Source organism: Passer domesticus, chromosome 1 (assembly GCF_036417665.1).
Source record: "Passer domesticus isolate bPasDom1 chromosome 1, bPasDom1.hap1, whole genome shotgun sequence".
NCBI lineage: Eukaryota > Metazoa > Chordata > Aves > Passeriformes > Passeridae > Passer > Passer domesticus.
This window is the reverse complement of record NC_087474.1, coordinates 110,764,058-110,788,347: the sequence shown is the minus strand read 5'-3', so window position 1 is coordinate 110,788,347 and position 24,290 is coordinate 110,764,058. Positions and strand designations below refer to the sequence as shown.

Genomic DNA, 24,290 nt, shown 5'->3' with positions numbered 1-24,290 from the left:
CAATGGTCATAAGGTTATAGGTCCAAGTTTCAACTTGTCTGTGTGAAATAAGGCACCTGCTGAAATGATAAAGCACAATGCTTGTTGCAGACCCTTTTACAGGAGAGTGCAGTGAGTTGTTTCCACAGTAGCTAACTAACATCATCATGGCTCTGAAGAACAACAGGGAAAGGTGGTGAGGGGCAGAATATGAAAATGGTCACAAAAAAGGCAGTGGAGAGAAAACATGGATTCACAGAAAGAACAGTCAAAGGTCAAGGGTGAGCAATGGAGACAAAGAAAATGATTAGTTCAAGCTTAATGAATGAGGGGAAAATTGGACTCTGAAAATATGTAGGGAAAATTAGTATCTCCCAGTGATGAGGAGGGTAAATATAATAAAACAATGCATGACAAACTGAAAAAAGCATATATCAGATTAAAGCACAAATGGCAGAAGGTTATTCTGCTATTTCAGATGAAATATGAGAAATGTGGATGCCAGAGAGGGTGTCATTTATCCAGGATAACTGGCTTCAGAAACCAAGAGAGTGAAGTCATGTTTTGGTAGTACAGTGGAGACAGAGAGACCTGGCTTTGGTAATAGGCTGAGTGTACAAGGGCTTAGAGAGGGGGGTTGATGTTGGGGAGCTTTAATCTCTTTCTTGCTTTGCAACTAGAAGAATTGTGCTTTTTCCTTGTGGACTTCTGCCTATGTCATTAATTAACTGTAAGGTCTGTGGCTTAAAATGATGAGTTTCTATTGTCTGGCCCTAAACAGGTGCTTGTTTGTATTTGGGGATTTTCCCCCTCCTCTATTATATAGAAGTAATTATTTATTCATTGTTTTCATTAAACTTTAATAAATACATGAGAAACTAGCTCACATTTTGGTTGAGACATGTTAGTAACTCCTTTACATCTTCATCTGCTTGAAGGTAACAGATGAAAGCAGGCTACTACTGGAAATTAAGGCTATAAATTTACAGGTAGGGATTTAAGTCTAATCAATATTTTGCTGGTAATGATAACAATTTAATCTTATGAAATACGTTGGCTTTAAGATGGAAAATCAATATTTGGACATGAAAAACAGGTATCAAGTTTGACAGTGGCATTGCTGTCAGTATCTGGAGGACAGCAGATTAAGTCAGCAAGCAGAGCAGTAATTCTGTCAAATACAGTATGTGAAAAACTAATGAAAAAGTTAGAAACAGTGGTTCTTGCTTATCAGCTTTATCCCTTCAGTAATATGTTCATATGTTTTTGGTTTTATCTTATATCCCTTCTCCTTCTCTTTTCTTTCAAGTCGCAATTAAGAATACAAAATGCGTTCTCTCTTCTTTAGTCAGTCTCTTCTGTATTGTGCTCTGAGAGCTGAATTTGTTTAATTATGGCATAAGGAAAGCACTGCATTGTGTTTCAGTGTTCCTAACAGTTACTACTTGAAACTACTTGAAAGAGAACCAGAGCTGTGTGGTCATGCAAACAAATACTCCAAGATTAAAAAAAACCAAACGTTGAGAGACAGAAAAGGAGAACACAGATAGGATAAATCTAAAAACATGTCTTCATCAAATCCACAAGCACTAACAGGAAAAAAGAGTTCTAAACATGTAATTTGCAATCAAAGATAAGAACAAGTGTATTAAGTAGGAAGCTTTCCTCTAGCGTATAAGAAAGCTCTGATTCTGCAGTCTTTCTGTACTGCTTCAATTTTACCTGTCTTCCAGGGAGCATTTTAACAAAGAGGAAGAGACTGAATAAAACATCTTTGCTGTTAGTTTCCCCTCCTAAGCTTTGGAAACAGCTTCGATAACAGCTGAAAGCGCACCGGCAGATGAAAAAAATACTGTTCATAATTATGCTGAAACAGAAATAATGGTGTCATTTTGGGAAAGGGTCTCCAAATTCTGTAGGTCTTTGCAGTTCTGGTAATGTGGAGAGTTCAGATCTGGCACCAAGTAACAGTGATCACTGTAGGTCAGCTGCTTACATTACACTGGGAGCTGCTCACCTTTGGAGCTGCCTTTCCGTCACTTGCCAAGTCTCACTTCCTCTCTCCCCTTGTGACAACAGGTGCCACTCCATCGCTACCAGCTCCCAGATGCCAGATGCATCAGCAGCTGCTGCAACTCTCATCTACAAATTGTGGGGTATAGCAGCACCATGCTGTTTCTCTGTAGCAGTTAGGAGATGTCAGTCATGCTGCCAGCATACAACCAGCATGTCTGTGCACTTGCAGTGCCTTGAAGCAGGCACACTTGACCTTTAGTTCTAATTATACCCTTTTAGTGACTAAACCACAGAGTCAGGATATTTTAGCAGAATTCTTCTTGAAAAAGCAAAGCAAGATGTAATATACATGCAGAGCTGCTCTCTGCCTGAGAACTCCACGTGTTACCTGATAAAAACAACTGTCCTGGGACCAGGAGTTACAGTATCCCTGTCTTTTGTATCCCTGAAACCATTGCCTGCTTTACTCATCTAAACTGCAAATAAATGAGAAGCTTTTGCCAAAGATGGCGTGTCCTCATACAGACCTTTAGTTAGGCCCTTGGTTCACCATATTTCATAATGGTGTTATTTCATAATAGTACCTTAGCTGAAAATAAAGCAATGAGGCTTTTTAGCAATTCTCTCCTTGTATTTCTAGGTATCATTAGCTAGGCAGTGGACTGCTGGGGGAAAGTCTACAATGGACTGAAAAGAGAGAATATGCTCATATTTCCATGCCTTCTAGAAAGAAATCAGTGTATCCCAGGAATTGTCTTTTCCTGATAAATGCATGCAAAGCAAAGATTGTGCATAGAGAATGAATACTGCACTCAATTATTGTAGCTTTATGGCATTAGCTGCAAGCGGTGATAATGTTCTTTCGATACTCCACTTAGGATCTTAGACTCCCTGGAGAACCTAGACATCCATCATGAAATCTTAGGCTTCAGCATTCTTTGTTCATTGCTGTTTCATTTTCCAGTGGAGTGATCTATAAAGTTAATGTCCTGTATTTTATCACATGTGGAAGCCATATGATTCATGTAGATTAAATCTTTTGCCCAGTGGATAAATGTGGATCTGATATTTCAACTCAGTGTGGATATTAAGAGCTGAACAAATGGTCTCCACTTTGCCAGCCTTCTGACTTGCAGGAAAATGACCAAGGAAAACTGTCTTGTTCACAGAAATTGAATTACTGCAGGAAAATGTCATGACAGATTGTAAGACTAAATTTGTCATCGGTCTGGTAGGACAGGCTCATTGCTTGACAATCACAACAGCCTAGTTGCCATGTGGATTTTTGAGGCCCAATGCTGCATGCATTCCAAATCCTTGGGTTACGGTTGGTTTCCTGACAGTTACCAAAACATGACATTGGAGCATTTGCAAGGCAGAAATACCATTATCAACAAATCCAGTATTAATCCATTTGCTCGGAGTCACAAACTTGTCAAAGAAGGCAAGTCAGCAAAGTTTGTGAGGACTGGAGAAAGTGTTTTCCCAGGTAGAGATGTCTCCCAATTGTGTTTGCAGACTAAATCACCTGCCAACATTATTTCTTCAACAAGGGGAAGGTAGGTTTGTGCAGGCTTCTTGTTATTCCTGAAGATGGGCATAGAAGTAGTAAATGCTTTCATTAGATAAGAAATGCTTTCCTAGTTCTCTTGAAAGAATAAACCAGTGATGCATAATGAATAGCATAACCAAATTTTATAACTTCTGAAAACATAGAAACTAATGGATAAACCATTGGAAATAAATGGAGAAACTGTATGCTTCAGGCCCTAGGTCATCACATATTAAGTGCTTGTGCATTATTTTGGGTGAAAGTGTTGCTCAGATATAATGCTGTTCTGTATCACAGGCTATAGCTACCTAAGTGTTAAGGCATAAACCCTTCTTTGTGTACTTTTAGGATTTTATAAAACATCCAAATCGTACCACAAAAATCATAGAAAATTTTCATTTTGTGAGATCTATGTAGTCATCAAATAATTAATGATACTGGATCTGGCTGTTTTTAATCACACAAGATATTGGTATGAAAGGTTAAAGAACCCTCATGTAGAATGAAGATAAAACGTATATATGCTTAACAAAAAACAATGAAATTAATTGAAAAATGTTTGAAATGTACTGCTTTTTTTTAAGATTGAGTTGCCTCAGGTCTGCTGTATCAGTGTAGGACAAGAACCTCCAGTCCTCTATCTTCTTACTTTACAACTGGTAGGTGAACAGTCTGCAAGCACCGTGCAGATACCCTAGGCAATATGCTTGGGCTGGCTTTGTAACATTGTAATTTGTCTTTTGTTGAAAGGATAGATTTATTTCGTTTGCACTCAGGTGGCCAATTCTGCCCCCGGATGTGTACATTAGCTATCAGGCTGCCCGACCAAAATGACAGTGTGTTTTACTATGGGCAATGTTTTACTATAATGCAAGATTGGAATGTTAGCCTGTGGTCACAAGGTAAGCCATTTGCCATCTAATGAAGTTGTTTTTGTTTTGGATGCAAGTGAAGCAGGTACTTTTTAGAAAGTAGAGTCAGTTGCAAAAGGAGAGGAAAGCTTAAAAATTACCAGCTCCATTTTGTCCTGTGCCTCAAGCCATGAATGTTTGATTTATACAAAGACTTTGGCTCTTCTTCCACCTCATATGTTGCATTATACGAGTTATATTTTCTACTTCCACAGCATTATTGTAAAAATACTTTATCTAGAAAAACAAGCTCAAACTGAAATGCAGTGACCATTCACATCATAACGAGTGTACAGATTGTGCTATCCATATACTTCTCTGAATGGAATAATTACTAAGTAAAGGTAGTAATTAAAATTCTTTTTTCTTTCCTTTATCTTCTAATTTTTCATGGTTCTTCTGTGTAGAAAACTTTTTTTCTCCTCTGGAATGTTGCCACCAGCTTCCATTCCTTAAACTACAGCCTTGTCTTTGCTGCTGTTTAAACTGTGCTCAACAGCAGGGATGCTCTCTCCTGTAAGTGCTAAAAGCAGTGTAAGCTGCCCCTCCCTCCTCAGCACTTGGGAATATCTCCTCCTTCCATTGTAGCTTTTCTGGCCAGTTGTGCCTGGACTGCCAAGGACTGGCTGTGATCTGCAGTCTGCAGTGACTCAGGACAGTTCTGTAGACCAGCTGTCACACAAAGAGCTCAATTTTTTTTCACCAGACATGCTTATTAATAAACATCTCATATGAGATCACAGCCATAAACTTGACGGAGTAAAGAATAGGAATCCTGTATTTTGTGAAATTGTGCTTTTGCAAAAAAAAATGTTTTGCTGCCCTGATCTAAGTCCTGATAGTACTCCCTTCTTTGTCTTGTCCAGCTTGCATCTTCATGCAGTGTGTGACTTTTCTCTGCTTTCTTTCCATAACTTCTGTAATGACCTACTGCTCTTTAAACTAAAAAAAAAATTATAAACTATTTTGTCTATTTTCAAGAATGCCAAAGATACTAAATTTTTAAATACACCTTTTTTATATTACTTAATGATTGCGTTCAGAGTAAAAATTAATGTACTGACATCGCTTTACTTAAATTTTGGATATGTGGATGTAATTTAAAGTAAAACAGCAATCGTTAGTGTTACCATATGGACTGCCAGACTTAAATGCATATAAAAATATATTTACACAGGAGTGAGATATCTGCAGATAACTGCTAAATTTCTCTCCTGGTGGACAAACAGCTACATGAAAACCTAAATGTAATATCTAAGGCATACACAAGAGAGCTGAAATGGATACCAGCATTGTTTGTGCAATTCTGCAGCTTTATTGAGAAAGAATAAAATTCTTTAATTTTTGCAATTCAGTAAAGAAATTTGCCATTTTTATTGTTGTCTGTGATACTGTCAGGCATTTTTGTCCCTGTTACGTTTTCATGATGGCTTTTGTATGTACAGTGATCTTTACAGTGATCACTGGATGTTACATGGGGAGCTCTCTATTAGTCAGCTCTCTATTAGGTTTTGATAGATTGCCTTCAGAATGTTTCAGATGCTCTTCTTCATTCTTCCTTAAAATAAATGGAGAAGATTTAAACCAGCTATTAGGAATTTTATTTCAGGATATTCCAGACAGTGCCTTAGGCAAAAACAAAATACTTTGTATATATATAGAACAGCCGTCCTGCACGTATTTCTTTGTCTCCATAGTATTGCTATATTCATTTTGTTGTCCATATGTTTTTCTCTTGACCTAAGAGATAGTTTTCCTGATCATTATGTAGAACTAATTCTGTTTTAAAAAATCGAAATGAGCTGCAAATTCTTTTGAATCTAATGGGTTTATTTGTTTGAATTTTAAATAGCTTTTCAGTTGCACTCAGAGCAAAATTGTTTCAACAACATGCAGTCATGTAGGTAGTCATATGACCTGCTGAACATATTGTAAAAATAATGTGGCTATAGTTACAAGCATTAGGCTTTACCTTTATCAAGAGATTCTAGCAACATCATAAACAACGGGGTTGAATCTTGAGTAATTTGTTCACGCCTTTGAAAACTGTAGATGGAATTATTGCCTTATTTTATGCGAATTCATGGGGATAAGTTTGTATGGACCGTGATTAATGCCTGTAAAGCTGCCAGAAGTCTCCTAGGGTTTGTACTGCCAATTGTACCTAACTTCTATGTGTTTTTAATCTTGTTACTGCAAATTTATCTAAAGAAAATTTGGATAAGTGATTTGGTATAAACTTGTAAAAGTGCACACTTTAGTCTTCCCTCTGCTAGAAAGGAAAATCACCATAATAATAAGTTCAGATCTTAAGCTTTCTGTTTGTCGTTTTAAAGCCCTCTTAAAATATGTGAGGTGGCACTGCACAGCATGTATAAACACTACCTGTTTTTGTCTCTCACCTACAGCATTGATACATAGTGTTTCCCACCAGTGACAGGTGACATTCTGAGCCAAGGCCCGATTCAAATAATCAACCTTTGTCTTTATTCAGCTGCTTTTTCATATGCCCTGAATCTGCTAAGCTAAACAGTCAGCGAGTACCAAGAAGAGACTTTCTGATGACACATTTGGCACTTCTGCTTCTTATCAGGGAGTCTGGTTAACTTGAAGATTTTCCTAAATGTCTGTATGCTGTAGGAATAACCAAAGGTTTCCAGCATCCTTGAGGTCCCTCATTATCCAATTTTGTCTGTCTGCTCTGGGTCCCCCACACTTCCTGTAGGCAGCTGAGAATAGCTGGAGCCTCTCTTCCAATCTCCACTTCCTGCTGCATTTTGCCAAGGGCAGTGGAGAGAAATGAAGAAAACCAAAAATGTGTTTTCCTGTTTGTGTCAGCCAGCAGCTTTTACCACACCTGTCACTCAGAAAGTGAGACAGCAAGGATGGAAGTTCTTGGGGTGCATCTAAAGCATAGGACATGTCATAACATTGGGAGTATGCACAGGGATGCATGATAATGCTATGATGAACATCTCTCCCAGGGCATTTGCATGCTCAAACACAATCCTAAGTGGGAAGGGTGATAGGATATAATTCTGAATATTGATAGGAGGTTAAACTTAAATGCTCCAATCTCTTGGTATTAGTGGAAGTCTTGTATTTTGGTGACAGTTTGGTATTTGGTAGGAAACTTGAGAACACATGAGACTTGTCTGTGTTGACTGCTTTCACCTACCAGGACTATGTCATCCACATTCCTGTTCAACTAAGGCAAAACTTAAGGCCTTTGCCAGCTTGCTTTCACTAAGGGGCTTCAGATATGTCTGGGAACTTTTCATGTCTCCTTGCTGTGGGCAGGAGAACCCATACAGGGTTCCTGTGCACCATATGATCCTGTGGGGAATTGCTGTTCTGCAGCATGCTGGAAAGGGCAGAGGATACATATCTTCTGAACTTGCAGATTTTTCTTCAGTGTATTGGAAATTTTGCTATGATAGTCATATGTCATGGCTGTGCAGTGGCTGAATTCACTCATGAATTCGGAGAGAAAACTACACTTGGGCTTGCAGAAGCACTTTTCTGCTCTTATTTTAGCTTATAATTGAAAGCAGATTTTCTCCAGGGATAGTCTTGCCATATTGAACAACTGCAACACTTCCAAGAATTTATCTTTTTAGTTATTGGCAGAAGCCAGTGTTGGAAGTTTCAGATCAGTGAGTTTAATCAAGAATGCTTTTATACCATGCTAAACATTATTATAGAAATTAGCACTGAAGTGGTTCCTTGCTGTTGCCTGCTGAGTTTTTTTCTTCTGTCATAAGCAAGGACTGCAGTTTGAGCGAGCAGTCCCTCAAACCCCTGTTCACTTGTATTCTTTGTGGTAGTATTAGATGTTTGGTTCATTGAAAGGACTGAAGTGAATTTCTGAGCTGTTGTGTGAGCACCCTCTGCTTTAGGTAGTGAAAAAATGACTTTTTAATTGTTTTGATGTTGTGGTGTTTTTCCAGTTAGGAACCAGTCTTGTATTAGAATACTTTTAAATATGAATTGAGGTAGTAAAATCTTCATTTAAACAAAGGGAAGGAAAAATTCTAGTCAGAATATTCGTAGACATGTAACAGTAATTTGCTTTAAGGCTTCTTGAAAGTTCTGTCCATGGAAACTCCTGTTTAATTTAATTCTTAATTAAAATCATTACTCTGTGGCATATCTAACTAATTGTTTAGCAAGAGTAAAAAATGTCTGTGTCTTAATAATTTTCCAGACTTAGCGAGCTGTAGTTATCAGAAGAAAGATGTTCTTTCTTGGGTATTTCCTTTTCATATGTCTTGAGTAGTCTTTTGTAATTTTAAAAAATAATATTGTTTTAATTACTATGGTTACATGCTGCTAGTGCTGATAGAATTCAAAATGATTGCTTTCTGCTCCAATACTTAATGCAGTGTGAATTCGTCAAAAATTAAACACAAAAAAATTTTTGTAACGCAAAATTTCTTGTCTATTCTAGGCTGCTATCTGTGGAGGCCTTGATACTGTGTTCTTCATTCAGGGAACACTCGCTATACCTGAATGCAACTCAAAATACTTAAAATACCAAACTAATCTGTGGTGGGCTGAGCTTGGCTGGCTCTGGCTGCCTGACGTGTTGCTATCTCCATGTCCTTCCTCAAGAGGATGAAGGACAAAATAATATGGAAAAGGTCATGCATCAAGGTAAAGAGAAGTACATCTCTTGCCAATCACCATCAGATGCAAAACACACTCAACTTGGGAAGAATGGATATGATTTTTTGTGATTTGAAATAGACTTGAGTGGTGAGAAACAGAGACAGTTGGAAGTAGTGGGGTTACCCATCCTCAGAGCCATGTCCTGCAGTGTGTTGGCTGGAGCCTGGCATCTCCTCACAGAGGCCGCCCTAGAGACCTTCTGCCAGCACCCGGGCAGCTGTACCCAGGACACCATCCTAACTCACCTGTTCCATGGTTTAGGAAGGGTTCTCCCCAATTTAGTGCCCCCACCCAGACTTTCCAAAACCAGATGCACCTTTTCCTCCATCTTCCTAATCCAGGGATTTGAGAATTGGAGGCATGAAAGGTGAAAATCACGCAGTTGTATGGGTTGTAAGTGCCTTCAGCATTTGAACAGCTGGAGATACCCTGATCTTCATGTTGCTTTTCTTTCAGCTCTCAGAAAATACTGGAAAATACTGAAGCTGGTGAACAGTCTGGAGCACATATCTTAGGAAACTAAGATAATTTAGCCTGGAGAAGAAGAGGCTCACTGGGGACATTATCCCTCTTTACACTTACCTGAAATGAGGTTTTAAGGAGGGTGTGTCCCTTCTCTCAGGTAACAAGTGACTGGACAAGGGCTAATTGCTCCAGGGAAGGTTTATATTGGGTATCAGGAAAAAAAATAGAGAAAGGATTGTCAAGCCCTGGAAAAGGCTGCCCAGTGAAGTGATGGAGTTACCATTCCTAGAGTTATTTAGAAGACATGTAAATATGGCACCTGGGGATGATGTTTAGTGGTGGGCTTGGCAGTGTGCTAATTAATGGTTGGACTCAGTGATCTTAAAGGTCTTTTCCAAAGTTAACATTTCTGTGATTCTGTTTTATGATTCTGTAAATAGCAAAGTACTTTGCAAACAGAGGATTTAGTTATTTAGATTGGAGTTATTGAATGGGATTTCTGTGATCGTACAGTGATAAGTACCTAAGTCAGAAATTGAACCGAGGTTTCAAATTCTCCAATACATGGATCTTTCCACTAAAGCTTACCTCTGTGGATTATACTGATCCATACAGACTTTAGGTGATGCATTGGATCTGGCAAACAAGCTTTTGAGGCCTTCAAGTCTCTGTCATTTTATCTTTCTGTGACTTTTTTTCCATTTTGTCTGTGTGGTTTACCTTTGAGATCCAGTCAGGAAAACTCACGGGAGTGTTTCCATCTACATTGTACTGGTGCTGTGTGACCTCGAGTGCTGTGTGCAGTTTTGGGCACCACAGTGTGGGAAAGACACTGAGCTATTAGAGAGTGTCCAGAGGAGGACACTGCAGGGGAAGCCATAAGGGGAACACCTGGGGTCTCTCTTCCATCTGGAGGAAACTGAGGGGAGACCTCATTGGAGTTAAAACTTCCTTGTCAGGGGAAGAGGAGGGGCAGGCATTGATATCTGCTCTGTGCTGACCAGTGACAGGCCCTGAGAAAATGGCCTGAAGTTGTGCCAAGAGAGGTTTAGGTTGGATATCAGGAAAAATTCCTTCACTGAATCAGTAGTTGGGCACTGGAACAGGCTCCCCAGGAAAGTGGTCACAGCACCAAGCCAGACAGAGTTAAAGAAGCATTTGGTCAGTGCTCTCATGCACATGGTGTGACCCTTGGGGTGTTGTCTGCAGGGCCAGGAATTGGACTAGATTATCCTTGTGGGTTCCGTTCCAACTCTGTGATTCTATGGTTTAGTACAGCAAGATCAATTAATATTTAAAATTCCTTATTAATGGCTACTTTCTGTTTTTGTAGATTACCTATTGAAAATGTGATTCTGAATATCACAATCCTTATTACAAGTCAATGAAATCATTTGTTCCTACAGAAACAGTTTAAAATGCAGTTGTCCTCCTGGCAAGCTTAAATAAACATAAACGAGATGCTCAGTTGTCAAGAAATTTCTAGTTTAAGTTGGTTATACACTGTATGAATTTCTGTATTTTGTGTGCATATATACACTAAATCCAGCAAACCATTTTTATTTGCATGTAGATTACTGACAAAAAAATAAGCATCATCATAATTCAAGATTATAGTAGACGACCCCTGCACCATTCTGCAAATTCAAATGCAGCAGCTCTTCTATTGTCGCCTTCTCATTTGGTTCAATTATGAGTTACAATAAGAGCTTATATTTTCTATCATGCAAATGCAAATTTTGATACTTAAAATGCATGGTTTATGTCTTTCTGAATATTTCCTATTTTCTAAAACTGCTTTAAAACTTTATTTTCATTTTTAAATAAGGACTAATAATAGCTCTGTGGCTATTCATTGACCTAAAACTCTGGGACCGCTGGTTTTGAAATATTGTAGGTGCTCGTTGCTTTCTGTAGGTTTGGGTTTTATGATTTTTTGCTTCCTCTTTACTCTCTTTTTGTTAGGAAAAGCATGCTGAAAGATTAAAACTTTGCAAACTCTGAGCACTTCACAAACTCTATATAACTTATTATCCTGAATTTTTCAGTTTCATAATTGTGATAAAGACAGGGCAAAGCTGGAAATGAGAAATTTTTGTGCTTGGAAGAAAACTGCATGATTTATAACAGATGTCATCAATTTATAAATTCAAATTAGAGTAGCTTACGAATAGTGACTGTACAGTACTTGTTTTTTATTACTTGGTGTATGACCTTTCTCAGCATAGGAACTGCTTTCCATTAGTTCAGTTCAATTGGAAAAAAACAGTGCTTAATGGACTTTGAATTCCAAGTCATTGGTGATAGAATTAGGTAGTTTTCAGATTTATTTAATTGCTGTCATATGCAGTTCTGTAATTTGTCACACCATCTTATATCTGGTGCACTTTTACTCTGTTTTGCTTGGGTTGTGTGGTAAAATTGTGATCCAGGGCTCCTGAGTGATCTGGTTCTGTCTCAACAGAAGAGCAACTGCCTGTCTTGGACCAGTGAAACTGTAACCTGCTCCTGGCCCCTCTCCTTTGCTCATGTTCACAGGTACTTTAGCAACCTCCCATCACCTCTGCTATCCTGAATATTTGATGGCTGCTTTGTGCTCTTCCACGTCAGTTATGGTTCTGGCATAAATGCACAGGTTCTTTAATCCATTTGACAGGACCAAGTTTAGAGGAGGGGAAGGAAGCAAAAGGACATAGCCAAATGCAAAGTGACGTGTAGAGTTTAAAGCAAGGGATGCTGGAGGCAACAGAGGGAAATGTAGTCCTGATAAATGTTTAATCTTTAGGACTAGAGAAAGGAAATAAACAGGCTCAAGATCATGTATGGAAATAAAGCATGGTTTAAAGGAAATAAACAACACAGGCTTGACTAATATGTGATGCACATTACACAAAAGCATATTTATTTTCTTACATTCATCTTCATTCCATGCTTGTGTTTGTTTATCCGTATTCTTTTATCATATATTTCTGTAATGAGACAGATATCAAATTCCCAGGCATATACGTTTTTGTGGGAGTTTTAGGACTCTGTTAAATCTTAAAAATAATTAACTTCGAGGCAGTTCACCATCTAGTACACCCCCTTTTTCCCAAATGTTCTCCTTTTTCCTCCACTGGCTGTTTATTTTCTTACTAAAATGTATCATTAATAATGATAGGCTGATTTCTTCTGTGGTTCATGCTTCAGTATAACAATATAAATTCATTTTCTCAGCAAGCATAGTTTCTTATGTTTGCTTTTTATGGGGAGTGGCATAGCAGAGAAGGTGAATAACTTCTTGATCTGTCACAGAGAAATTCAAAGACATCTACCAGAGAGGGAGCAATGTGTGGGATTTCTTGAAGTATCTTCTAGATGTAGCAGGAAAAAAGGATTGAATATATTCAACCAATAAATCAAGAGTGTATCCTCTTAATGTAGGGACTTTTCAAAAACTTCAATTTACAAAATACTATGTATAGTTGAATGTTGCAACTGATACTGAAACCAAATGTTTTAGTTAGTGACAGTATCAAAGACAAAGATGACGTTTGAGATAGTGGTTAAAAAAAATCTTACATCTTAAATTACTCAGTATTGCTTGGGTTTGGATGAAGCTCCTGTAAAAGTCCTGAGGATGGACCTAACATGAAGACATCTATCCAGACTGAGTTACAAATACATAGAAGATTCTTTCAGGAAGTGAGTCTTGTCACAAATTAAACAGATGATCTTATCAACTTTGCAGTTCTTACATGTTTATAGTAGTTAGCACATCATAGTGTAGTAGGAAGACGGAATATTCTGTTCCCCTTTGACATGTATGTAAGCTCAAAGTTTCTTTTACTAGTTGTTAGAGAGAATCTGATTCATTTATCAGGTTTATGCATTTGAGAGTTATTTGTCAGAACTGATCTCACTGTACATCATTTGGTTAAAGTTCATTGCACATGTCAGATTAGAAAGAATGGTAAATACTCTTTTTAGATGAGTAACATTGATTGGTGGCATTTTCTCTTTTACGTAGATTTATATGACCATGTTGTCCTGTCATCAAGGTTCAATTTAGGTTCTGTTTTCAATCCCCAATTTAGCTACCACTGCTGTATGTAACAGCTCTGAGGTAATGTGATTTGTCAGTGGCAATAGGCCACAGTGATAACCAGAACACGCTTCTACATCTTACTCTGACTGATCTGTGAAACAGCATTGCCCATTTATTCTTTTGTGCAACATAATAAACAGTCTCTGGGCTTCTACTTTCAGGGCAGGTATTGAACAGCTGAAACCTTCACTAATTTACACAATGGTTTATCTTTTCTCTGGTTGGCTTTAGGGGTTACTCAAGCAGCTGTACCATAAAATGTAAGGAGTTTGAGCGTGCTAATCTGTCACACATCAGAGCAACAGTGTATGACTTTGCCATTAATATTAGTCACAGTCAGAAGGTTATTGGGGCACTGTAAAAATACATGTACCTTGTTAGTTTATGGAGACAATGGTTTACCACCTTACAATGCCCTAGATGTATTCCAGCCATTTTTAGGAGAATGAGATAGAAAAATTCTTCTGGATTCTTCCCTCACACTGTAACTTCTAAATGTCTATAAAGTTCTCCTGGATTCCCATTTTTTGAGCAGCGAATAGAAGAGTGTGTATTGCATTAATGTGCTTTCCCCTGTTTACAGTGTGTGGTCAAATTGTGTCTGTTGTTCTCATTTATGAGGCATCCATCTGCACCATTCCTCAATACATCTGAAACTTTATGTATTGACCCAGGAAACCAGATGGTTTTATGTTCACTGAACACATTTGTGTCTTGTGATAAATGTGTGAAGGAGGTGGCCACAAAAGCAATTCCTCAGGCCTTCTGCTTCCTTTGTGTTGCCTGCATCTTCTCAAATATGGGCAGCATCTGATCTGCATTTTGTATAAACTGGTCTGAAAGTCTGTGCCTGCTTCTGAAGGGTGCCACAGGTGTGGAGGTGCATGTCTGCCTAAATGTGTCTGTGTCAGATCAGCAGATGATGACGTGCTGTGTTAATGGAGAAGTGATAGAAAAGGGCAATAAAGACACTGTAAAGCAGTCCTGTGGTAACTCAGTCAAAGGGTTAAATTTAAATGCCTGAGATAGATTCAATTGAGAGGGACAGTATATGCATCACAGCTCATTTGACTTCAGTTTTTCTCAAAAATCATTCTGATCCAGCATCTATCAAAGGTAGATCTACCAAAGGTACCTTCTATCAGAAATAGGCACTTTATTTGCCATCTCGCCATGGTAATTCTTCCGAGTTATTTGTCACCACCTTTTAATTCTTGATTTACATATTCATGGCAGTTCCTGGGGTGAAGTTGGGATAAATTGTTACTGCCATGCGTATGAAGTGGAAAGTATATGTCTGCACTCTTTATTTTTCATTCCTCAGTTAGATGTGTTCTTTCTTCATGCAAAAGAAAGAATATCTTAAGAACACACGCTTGTCTGTCTTTCAAACTCTGTAGAATTAGCTTGTCATGAAATATAAAACTAATGTGTAGTTGTAAAAACCACTGCCAGCATTTTCCTCACTAGTGGCTGATGGCTAAGAAGATTTAGAAATGAAAGGGGTTATTATAAAGTGATTACTGAATAGCTAGGTATGTCATTTTAAACAAGCAACTAAAATCTGTGTTGCAGATTTGGAATGTAATCTTGTTTGTATCATTCATACTTCAAATCTGATTTTGATTGTGGAGGAGTAATCATGTAATGTAGGTAATTTGACAAAAATATATCAAATGATGGTTTTTCTCATACCTTATTTAAATGTATTAGAATTTAAATGATTTACCATTCAGAGTATACCTATAAAATGACAACATAAAGAAATATTAGATTCAATTTACATGGGTTCAGATTTATGTTTTACTATAAAGTGAACTTTTCATATCAGCCCTCTCTTGAAAGAAAATACTGTATAGAAACCAACACTTCAAAATGTTACTGCCTTTAAAAGGATGTAATGAATGATTAAAAGGGCGTTATTGATGATTAGACCAATATATTTTGCTGCTGTGAATGTCAGCCTGAAGACATAGGCCTCATGGAATATGTGTAGCCATGAATTGGAGAAGAGATAAAAAGTTAAGAAAATTTCTCATGCATGATTTCATAACTCATTCATGTTTGTGTGTCAAGTGTTTGTTATAATATATTACTAAAAGCTTAAATAAAATTCCTGATCTGGTTTCAAGCAACAGCTACACTTACTTTTTGTAAGCAGTGAGCTGATTCCTTAGATGCTTGTTAGAATTTGTTCTCCATTAATCTTCTCTAGCTGGCTAAATATTATGGTTCTCTCCCAACAATTCCTGTATCTTAGCTTGTGTCTCATCTAGAAACAGCACAGAAAAAATTCTCTTAGTGATTATGTGATGCTAGTATTCAGGATACTTCCTGGTAAAAGTAGACTTCCGCTATATCTCACATTTGAATTTGTGAAGTTAGTGAGGATTCAAGCTGTCTTATTGTAAGAACTTGGCCTATTCATTTTGTTGCTGTGAGCTTGTGAGTATTTTTTTTTTTTTCCTGATGTCACACATTTTGGAACTTACTTCTTCTGTCCACAAAGTACAGAGGAAAAAAAGCACATTTCAGTGTTGTGTTCTAATGGGTTGGAAATGAGACTGAGAACTAGAACTGTGGCTTTTACTGATGAACTGCAGCCTTCAGCAGGCAATTCAATTTCTTCTGATTTTGAGTTTCTTTGGATATAAACTGGGACAACATGCTTTTGTCATACTTGATGCCTGATACACAAGGTTTACCTAAACAATACTTAGAGTATATATAGTAAAATGAGTGGAAGCATGGTCTTGCATCTGGTTCCATGCTGAAGAAGAATGGTATTAGTTGCAATATTCTGGCAGCACAGAAGTTTGGGAGATGCTTTGGGAAATGCTGGCTTTTCTCTTTCAGCTGGTAGACTGTTGGTGTCTTGACCAGGAAATAGAGGCTGAGTATGGGCACATGCTCTAAATGTGAATCTTCTAGTTCTCAGATGATGGAAAGTGTTTTAGTCCAGAGAAATAAAACTATCTGTGGTAGCAGGTGCACTGAGATTTTTTTTTTACTTCAGTCCAGTCCTGTTGATATGTTCTCTCTATTGTGGCACTGTGCATGCTGATCATGACAGTAAAGGTGCTGAGGGAAATGTTTGCAGGAGGCTTCTTCCTGCTTCTCAATGCTCTTAAGTCTGCAATAGTGAGGGTGCAGAAGGATCCCCACAGGCTGCTGCTCAAAGCTAGTACACTGACTTTAGAGCATGCACATCCTTCTGTTCATCTTCTTTCACTGCCATTGTGACTGTGGAAGACAAAATAATATAACTGAAAGAATATAATCAAGAACACGACAATCTTTCTAAAAATAATACAATGAAAAAGAAGCCATTTTGCCCAGAATTGTCACAAACATTCTTAGTCTAGCTTTCAGCATATATTTTATATATATATGTATAAGAAAACCTGATTATTCCTTCCTCTGTGGCATTGCAGGTGACTACCATTTCAGTTTTGTTGTCTCATTGTCCTTTCTTTCATTAGTGGTAAAACTCTGCAGGTCTTGCATCCCAACATTTTTTAAAGTGTCAGGGGCTGATAAAAGTGCTGCTTTTCTGCAGGAGGCATCTGGTTTTGCAGAAGTAGAAACATATTCTTTTGGAAATGTTATCAGTTAGTATTATGAAATATTGGTAAGAAATTTAAATACAATTATTTGGAATCTTTCCAGGAGATGCTGGGTATCTTCTTTGGTCTTTTGCCTGAATTCTTTTACCTGAATAATGGTAGTAACTGTTGCTGTCAATGTCCGTGGCTGCTCCATAACAGCAAGTAGATATATTTCGTATGACACCAGTGTTTCAAAAATTTGCAATTATTCTGTGCTGGTTTTTAACATTTTTGGTTGTTTCCTGAACATGCTGTGCTCTTAGATGAGTAAAATGACCGACCTCTAATGTGCTGCTCTTAACTCAAAGGTTGTTTCTGGATCTTCCAACAGTTTTGTGCACAAAGGCAGCTTAGTCTTTGTTTTCATTTTGAAATAGTGGGACTAGGCAGTACAATCACACCATCATCATCATATTAGGATTTTGAGTCTGTTCATGAGTCATTTGTCCCTTTGTTTCTTTGTTTGCCCTCTCTTTGTTTGAATACTTTCTTTTATAACTCAAATAATGGGCAGTATGAAAAATCATGTGGTTAAAGTGTTCTTTTTCTTCCTCTAATCCTAACTACAAAGCCGTTCTTTGTATTAACAAATCTGACTGAAATAAAAATGTGTTAAAAAACTGTGAAATTGCACCACCCAAAATCTTGTTCATTGTTTCTTTCGTCAACTGCATTCCTCAGTTTTTGGCAAACTGGAATTCGAAAAACCCTGATCCGTTATCAGATCAGATAAATCATGTGGCATTTGGAGCAAAGAAGAGCTCGTTTTAAATTCAATCTGTTGTTGAAGAACTCATATGAAAAATAATAACAATGTAAAAATCACACCATCACAGTTGAATGTGATCTTTTACAGAACTGTCTTAGCAAGTTTGCAAACAACCTCAAATTGTTAGTAGTCATGTGTAAATTAGATTTCAAATCAAATGAGGACAAGCCAAACAAATTATTTCACCTATATTATTTTTTGGCATTGACTCATTATTTTACCTATATTCCTTTTTTGGCATTGACTAGATGTAGACAAACATGGAGATTTGGAGATTTGTTTTCTAGAAACAAACCAAATGTTGTTACTTTAATAGCAGCTGGCTCACAGGCCACCCCTCTAGGTGATCTCCACCACTGTAACATGCAAATTCCTTGCAGGCATTCATGAAATTCTCTGTGACACCACCAGATACTGATGCTGAGTACTGTGGCTCCCACTTTACTCAGAGGGAATTGATGTGAAAATATGTTAAGTGATAGGAGCAAGACTGCTTAGGCAATCTGTGAAGCCTTTACTTTTAATTATCATTAATTAACTATTATGTTTTTAAAAGCTATTTTGTGGTTAATATCTTAAATATTCAGTTCTCATAGTATATTTGTTTATTTTCCTGTTTTGTCTATCCTGTGCTTCCTGTGCGGGAGGACAATAGAGTCTGACCTGAAATTTTCAGTCCTGAGAGTTGTTGCATAGCTAAACTCCACTAATAGTTTGCCTCAACTCAACAAGAAATAAATTCTTAATTCCTATTGTTAGATGCCTTTCAAATAGTATCTAACACAGGCAAGATGTCTGCAGCTACTGGAGTACCATGGATTGGCAGAAATATCACCCTGCCATTCCTTTCTTGTTCTTATCTCAGTAGGTCTGTGCAGGCTGTGATGAAAAGACAAAACTTCCAACCTTGAGTTTTCATCTTAAACACAAGTTTTGATGGTCAATGACAGGATGCTAAAAATACACCTAAATGTCTCTGTGATTCTGAAATTGAGTTTCTGAAAAAGCATTGTACTTGTGGTAAAAGGTAAAGAGTGAAGTTCCAGAGAAATGAGCTGTGAATTGCAGCTCCAAGGGAAATTGATCCTGTCTGTCAGTCTGTGCTCCATATTCTCAGGAAAACAGAGTGGAGCAGAGAAGGAGCCAAGATCACCAATTAAATGGGATGCTAAAGTGCCAGGGGCTAGAACCAGGCTTGCTGGTCCCTCAGGTCAGAGCTGCAACTGTCAGAACTCACTGCCTGATTCCCTGCTGAACCCGGCAGGAGAGCAGTATGAAAAATGCTGCAGGCAGCAGCAGGGGAATGGGTAAAGAGCTACCTGGCTAAGCTTCAGGCTTGACAGGCAGTGTGCTCCTTTGGGAGGAAAACCTCTTCCCTTACGAATCGGGCGGCCTCATTTTCCCCATTTGCCTCATGATTTGTACCAGTAAGGTGTAAGATAATAGCTGGAGTACCGAGGAGCAGGAGGGGCTTAGTTCACTTAGAAAACTGCAGTGGGTGGAGAGATCTGGCTGTGTAGCCTCTGCCGGTGGCCATTTACCAAGTAAGGAGGAGGCAAAGGCTCAGCAAATAGCACTTGTGCTATGAAGTACACATGTTGTATATGCGATGTGTTCAGCTCCTTATTCTTCTGCTCTAAAAGGTGTGATTTCAGCTGTGATCAGCAGCACTGTGAAATGACACTTCTCTATGTAGCTATCACTTACCTTACCTAGTGCAAGGTAACGACAACATTTCATTGCTAGGATGACAGCCTTCCACTTCACAGGGATAGTTAGTGCAAGTCTCATGAGCACAATAGCAGCATCCCTGAAGGATGCCTACTTCTTCACTTACAGTTGGGAACTCACCAACTTCACCAAAGTTGGGAAAGTGATAAATCCTTCAGAAAATAAAATCAAGTAAATTAAGTCATCATGCTCTAGTAATTAATTCAGCTTTCCCTTTTAAATCACAGTTATTAGCTGTCATTTTTTTTTTAGTGCAGCTTAGCAGTTTCTTTTCCCCAAGTATCCTGTGTCCTTTCTGATGAAGAGTGTATACCTTCCAGTATATCAGAGGTGATGTACTGTGCTCTCAGACCCATATTGCATTAAAGACAGATAGATAGACAGACAGACAGCCACAGATAATCAGATTTTTTTTTTTTCACAGTTAGGGTGGTCAGGCATCAGAATGGGTTGTGCAGGGAAGTGTTGGGAGTGACAATCCTTAGAGGTGCTTGAGGAATGTGGATCTAGCACTGGGTAAGGTGGTTTGGTGGTTGTGGGGTTACAGTGACAGTGCTGTGTTGGCAGGTGGACTTCATGATGTTAAAGATCTCTTTCAACCTTGATGATTCTGTGATTTTATTCTGTGAAATATTTCCTCTGTCGTATACAGTTTTACCACCAGCGAAATTCAATTTAGTTGCTAAATTGATCAAATGGAAACTTAGTTTTCTAGCTTTTGTTGCACTAACTGCTGTTTTCGGGGCTCTTTTGAGCCACAGGGCTTTTTTAATCCCAAAAGTCCGTTGTTACCTTTGCCTTTTTTCTTTTCTAGTTAAAAGTAGGGCTGTTAAAGCACTCATTAACTACAGGGTTCATTAGGGCCCTCTTAGTTGCGTAATCTCTGAATGAATGGTAGGAAAAATATATATGAGCTGTGTACCTGTCTGATGCTATGAGTTATAGAATCAAGTCAGGAGCCAAAGCAACCAGGGTATTGGCCTCGTCCGATGAGCTTTGTCTTTTGAATATCAAGGGAAGCTGTATTGTCTCCCTCTTTTACAGTCTAAACTCTTCTTTCCCTTGTCTCTTTTGTTGGAGGTGAAAATGTATCTGTCATTCTCATAGATTTAACTAGAGGGCTAGCTTGTACTTTTTATAAAGGTAACATGACATAAGAATACCTTCCTCCTGGGCAGAAATCTTGGATAGGTTTTGATCCAGGTATTTTGTACAGCCACTCAATTTCTCTTCTAAAATGCTATGAATTAGGTTTATGTCTCTAATAAAATGATTTCTCAGCTCCCCTGTGAATTTTCTGATGTGCCCACTGAGGAACTAAGCAGGCTGTTCCATATTCTTGCAGCCAGGAGCTTTGTTCAGTTGTTTAATGTTGTATGTCAGGGTCACCTCAATTTTGTTGGTTTTTTTATTTCTATTTAACCCACTCAGATACAATTACAGTTATACAATACCTCTCAAATGTCCTTCGCTATTCATCATCTCACCTAAAACAAGAAATTCTTAGAAGCTGGAATGAAATTAAAAACCAAAACAGGAAAACTTATTTTCCATGAAGTTTATGTCTGAACTACCAGAAGTAAAGTTTAGGAAGTTATCGAGTCCGTATGCCAGTCCTTGAGGTTTGCTTCATATTAATTTAAATGGTTGTAGCAATAGAAGTGTGGCAAAGCCCCCAGATGCCAGATTTCTTGTAGCTGGGATGCCTGAGCATGGAAGCAGATAAATGGCTCTATGGCAATTTATGCTTAGTAGGGACATTTTTACCTCTCAGTCAAGTTGCTAGAAAGGAGACCAGGATTAGAATTTGGTTTGTTTTTCCATTTTTTCACCAATTGCAAAATATTTTATACTGATTATCAACATTGTTTGACAGTGAAAATTAATTTAAAAAAATTAAAAAGCAGCTGGATGATTTAAAAGGGAAAAAAATAGCCTGCTTTGTAGATGTTAGAACAAGCAATTTCTTAACACCTTTTCTTCAAGGAGTTAAGATGAATAACATCTTTGAACAAATATTTCAAGCATGCAGGGATTATGTTAAAAAGTAAAAAGATGAAATCCTGTGTAAATTGTTTAGAACATTCCTAGTGAAGACATGTTGATTAATAAACATAAAAGGAGGAAGATGCATATTAATTTGTTTACGTATAAGAGTCTTCTAACTCATTAAAAGTCTTCTAAGTGTTTAACTAGTGAAGCAGTGGATAAAACCTGACATTGTCTTTAATCTTCTTGAGGACTCAAATATGAAAAAAAACCCAGATTATTGCTAAATGTGTATAATAGCTCTGTTAATGACAGTGTTTTGAAAATATGGGGGGGGGGTGACAGCTCACTGGTTCTGCTGTAATATGGTGGAAATTTTAATTCACTTTTCTCTCTCAGTTGCTGTGACCAGTAGGATTGAAGAAAATCTAAGTTTATTGACCACAATCTCTGGTGCTTGTGTATATATTTTTGTAGTTTTGATTGATGGCTCATTTTCAACTGGGAGATCTCTAGAAAAGCACAGATGCAGAAGAATATCTTGTTTATTTTGTATCTTTGCTAAACCACTATAACAAATTGAGGTATTTGCACTATTAACAGCTAATGTTTTTGTGGAAAAAACCCTATAGTCTATTTGAAAGAAATTGGAATATTAACTTAATGTCCTGGACAAATAGAGATTGAGTAATTGCATTCTCAATCTAACTTAAAAACAAATGAATAAAAAATAGCTTAAAGAAGAACCATCTAGCCTTTGTATAAACAGTCCTGCAAGAAAATCAACATATATTTGCAAGTTTACTCTGAAATTACATTTTCCTTTTAGATACTTGTTTTGTGCAGGTTTTTGCTCTAAAAGTGTTAGTACGAATAACTTGTGCAAAATAAATTGAACATGCTTACTTTTTGCAAGCAACCAGTAGGTTAAACAGTGTCATTTCAGCTGTATCATGCAATTTGAGTTGAATCATAAGAGCCTTGTAGTGTATTGTTTGCTCTTCATTTTTAGTAGACACTTCTCACTCATTTCTCCATTTTTCCCTGCTTTTGCAGAGACTATACTTCTGTTATACTGTGATTCTGTACAGCATTGGATTTCTGTTTCTGCTCGTCTGGCATATGTGTAGAACTGTATGACTTCTTTCTCACATCACTGATCTAATGTGAATAAGTAATCACACCAGAATTGCGTTGGTAATTTTGCAGATCCCATGCGTGGGCCCCGAAGACTGGAGGTTGTGGAGATCAAATCTAGGCAGATCACTATTTGCTGGGAGCCCTTTGGATATAATGTCACACGGTGCCATCGCTACAACCTCACCGTCCACTACCGCTACCAGGCTGGAGGACAGGAGCAAGTAAGAGAGGAAGTCAGCTGGGATACAGAAAGTTCACATCCCCAGCACACCATCACCAACCTGTCACCCTACACAAATGTCAGCATCAAATTAGTGCTGATGAATCCTGAAGGACGGAAAGAAAGCCAAGAACTTGTAGTGCAAACTGATGAAGATGGTGAGTTTTTGTATTTACATACACATGGTACATGACCTGATAGTATAAATTTTCTGTATAAGTCTCACTAAAATCAGTAACAGACTTCCCACCAACCTCACCAATTTTAGTAAAGCTCCATTATTAGAGTCATCTTTCACATAACCTGTAACATCCCATGACAGTTTAATCATTTCATTCTTAGACTTGTACCTTCTGCTTGAACTGTGTTCTGCCTCTCTGAAGTTCCAGTATTGGTTTGAAGAAATTCCAGGTGATTGTCAGCACTATCCTCATGAAAGTTCCTCTACTGAGTGATGTGCTCTGCACTAAATATTTGTTCTTAATTTACAGTTTCAGTTTCTCTGTCTTTGGCCTTCTAACTACTAGACACTGTTAGTTGCTAATTCAGACACTATATTCCATATGCAGGCATTGAAATAAACAGATATTCCCTTCCTTTTAATAATTTTCAACTCCCATGCGGTTTTCAGATATCTTTTTTAAAAATATTCTATTTTTATTAATAATAATATAATAAATAATGTAATTAGCTAATGTCCTTTTTGAGGCAGAGGCAGCAGAATTGGGTAATGTGTCTCTGCAATGCTCTAATAATGTTGCATGAAAAGGTTATACCATCCTCCCAAGTCTTCTGTGATATTATTTTGATTACACGTGCAGAGCAGCTCTGTTAGCTGCAATACCATAATGCAACTTCCTTCTTGAATTGGTCATGCACCAGGAATCAGTTTCACCTTTCCAGAATACTCTGTGCTGATATATAGCCCCTTACAAATGTACCTTAGATTTTTTTGACCTTGGTTTTGGTTCTTTTAAATGCATACAGTTCAAAGGAATCTTGTCAAATGACTTGGCATTGCTTTTTATCACAGATCTGTCCACCTTCATTTTTGTCATCTGAAATCTGAATAGGAATGGATTTGTATTTTCTTCCTGATCAATGATAGATTTCCTTAAAATGTGATGGAAATATTTCTAGTAAAAACTTCAG

At 37.8% G+C, this 24,290-nt stretch overlaps 1 protein-coding gene across 12 annotated transcripts in view; it reads left to right on the top strand.

Annotated features, from left to right (window-relative positions):
* The window catches only part of PTPRM (protein tyrosine phosphatase receptor type M), a 441,163-nt gene that overhangs the window by 205,432 nt on the left and 211,441 nt on the right, over positions 1-24,290 (top strand). For all 12 annotated transcript variants that reach the window (XM_064433927.1, XM_064433947.1, XM_064433884.1 and 9 more), the window contains one exon: positions 22,988-23,296. In XM_064433927.1, coding sequence (XP_064289997.1) covers positions 22,988-23,296 — 309 coding nt within the window. The remainder of the gene's footprint in view (positions 1-22,987; positions 23,297-24,290) is intronic.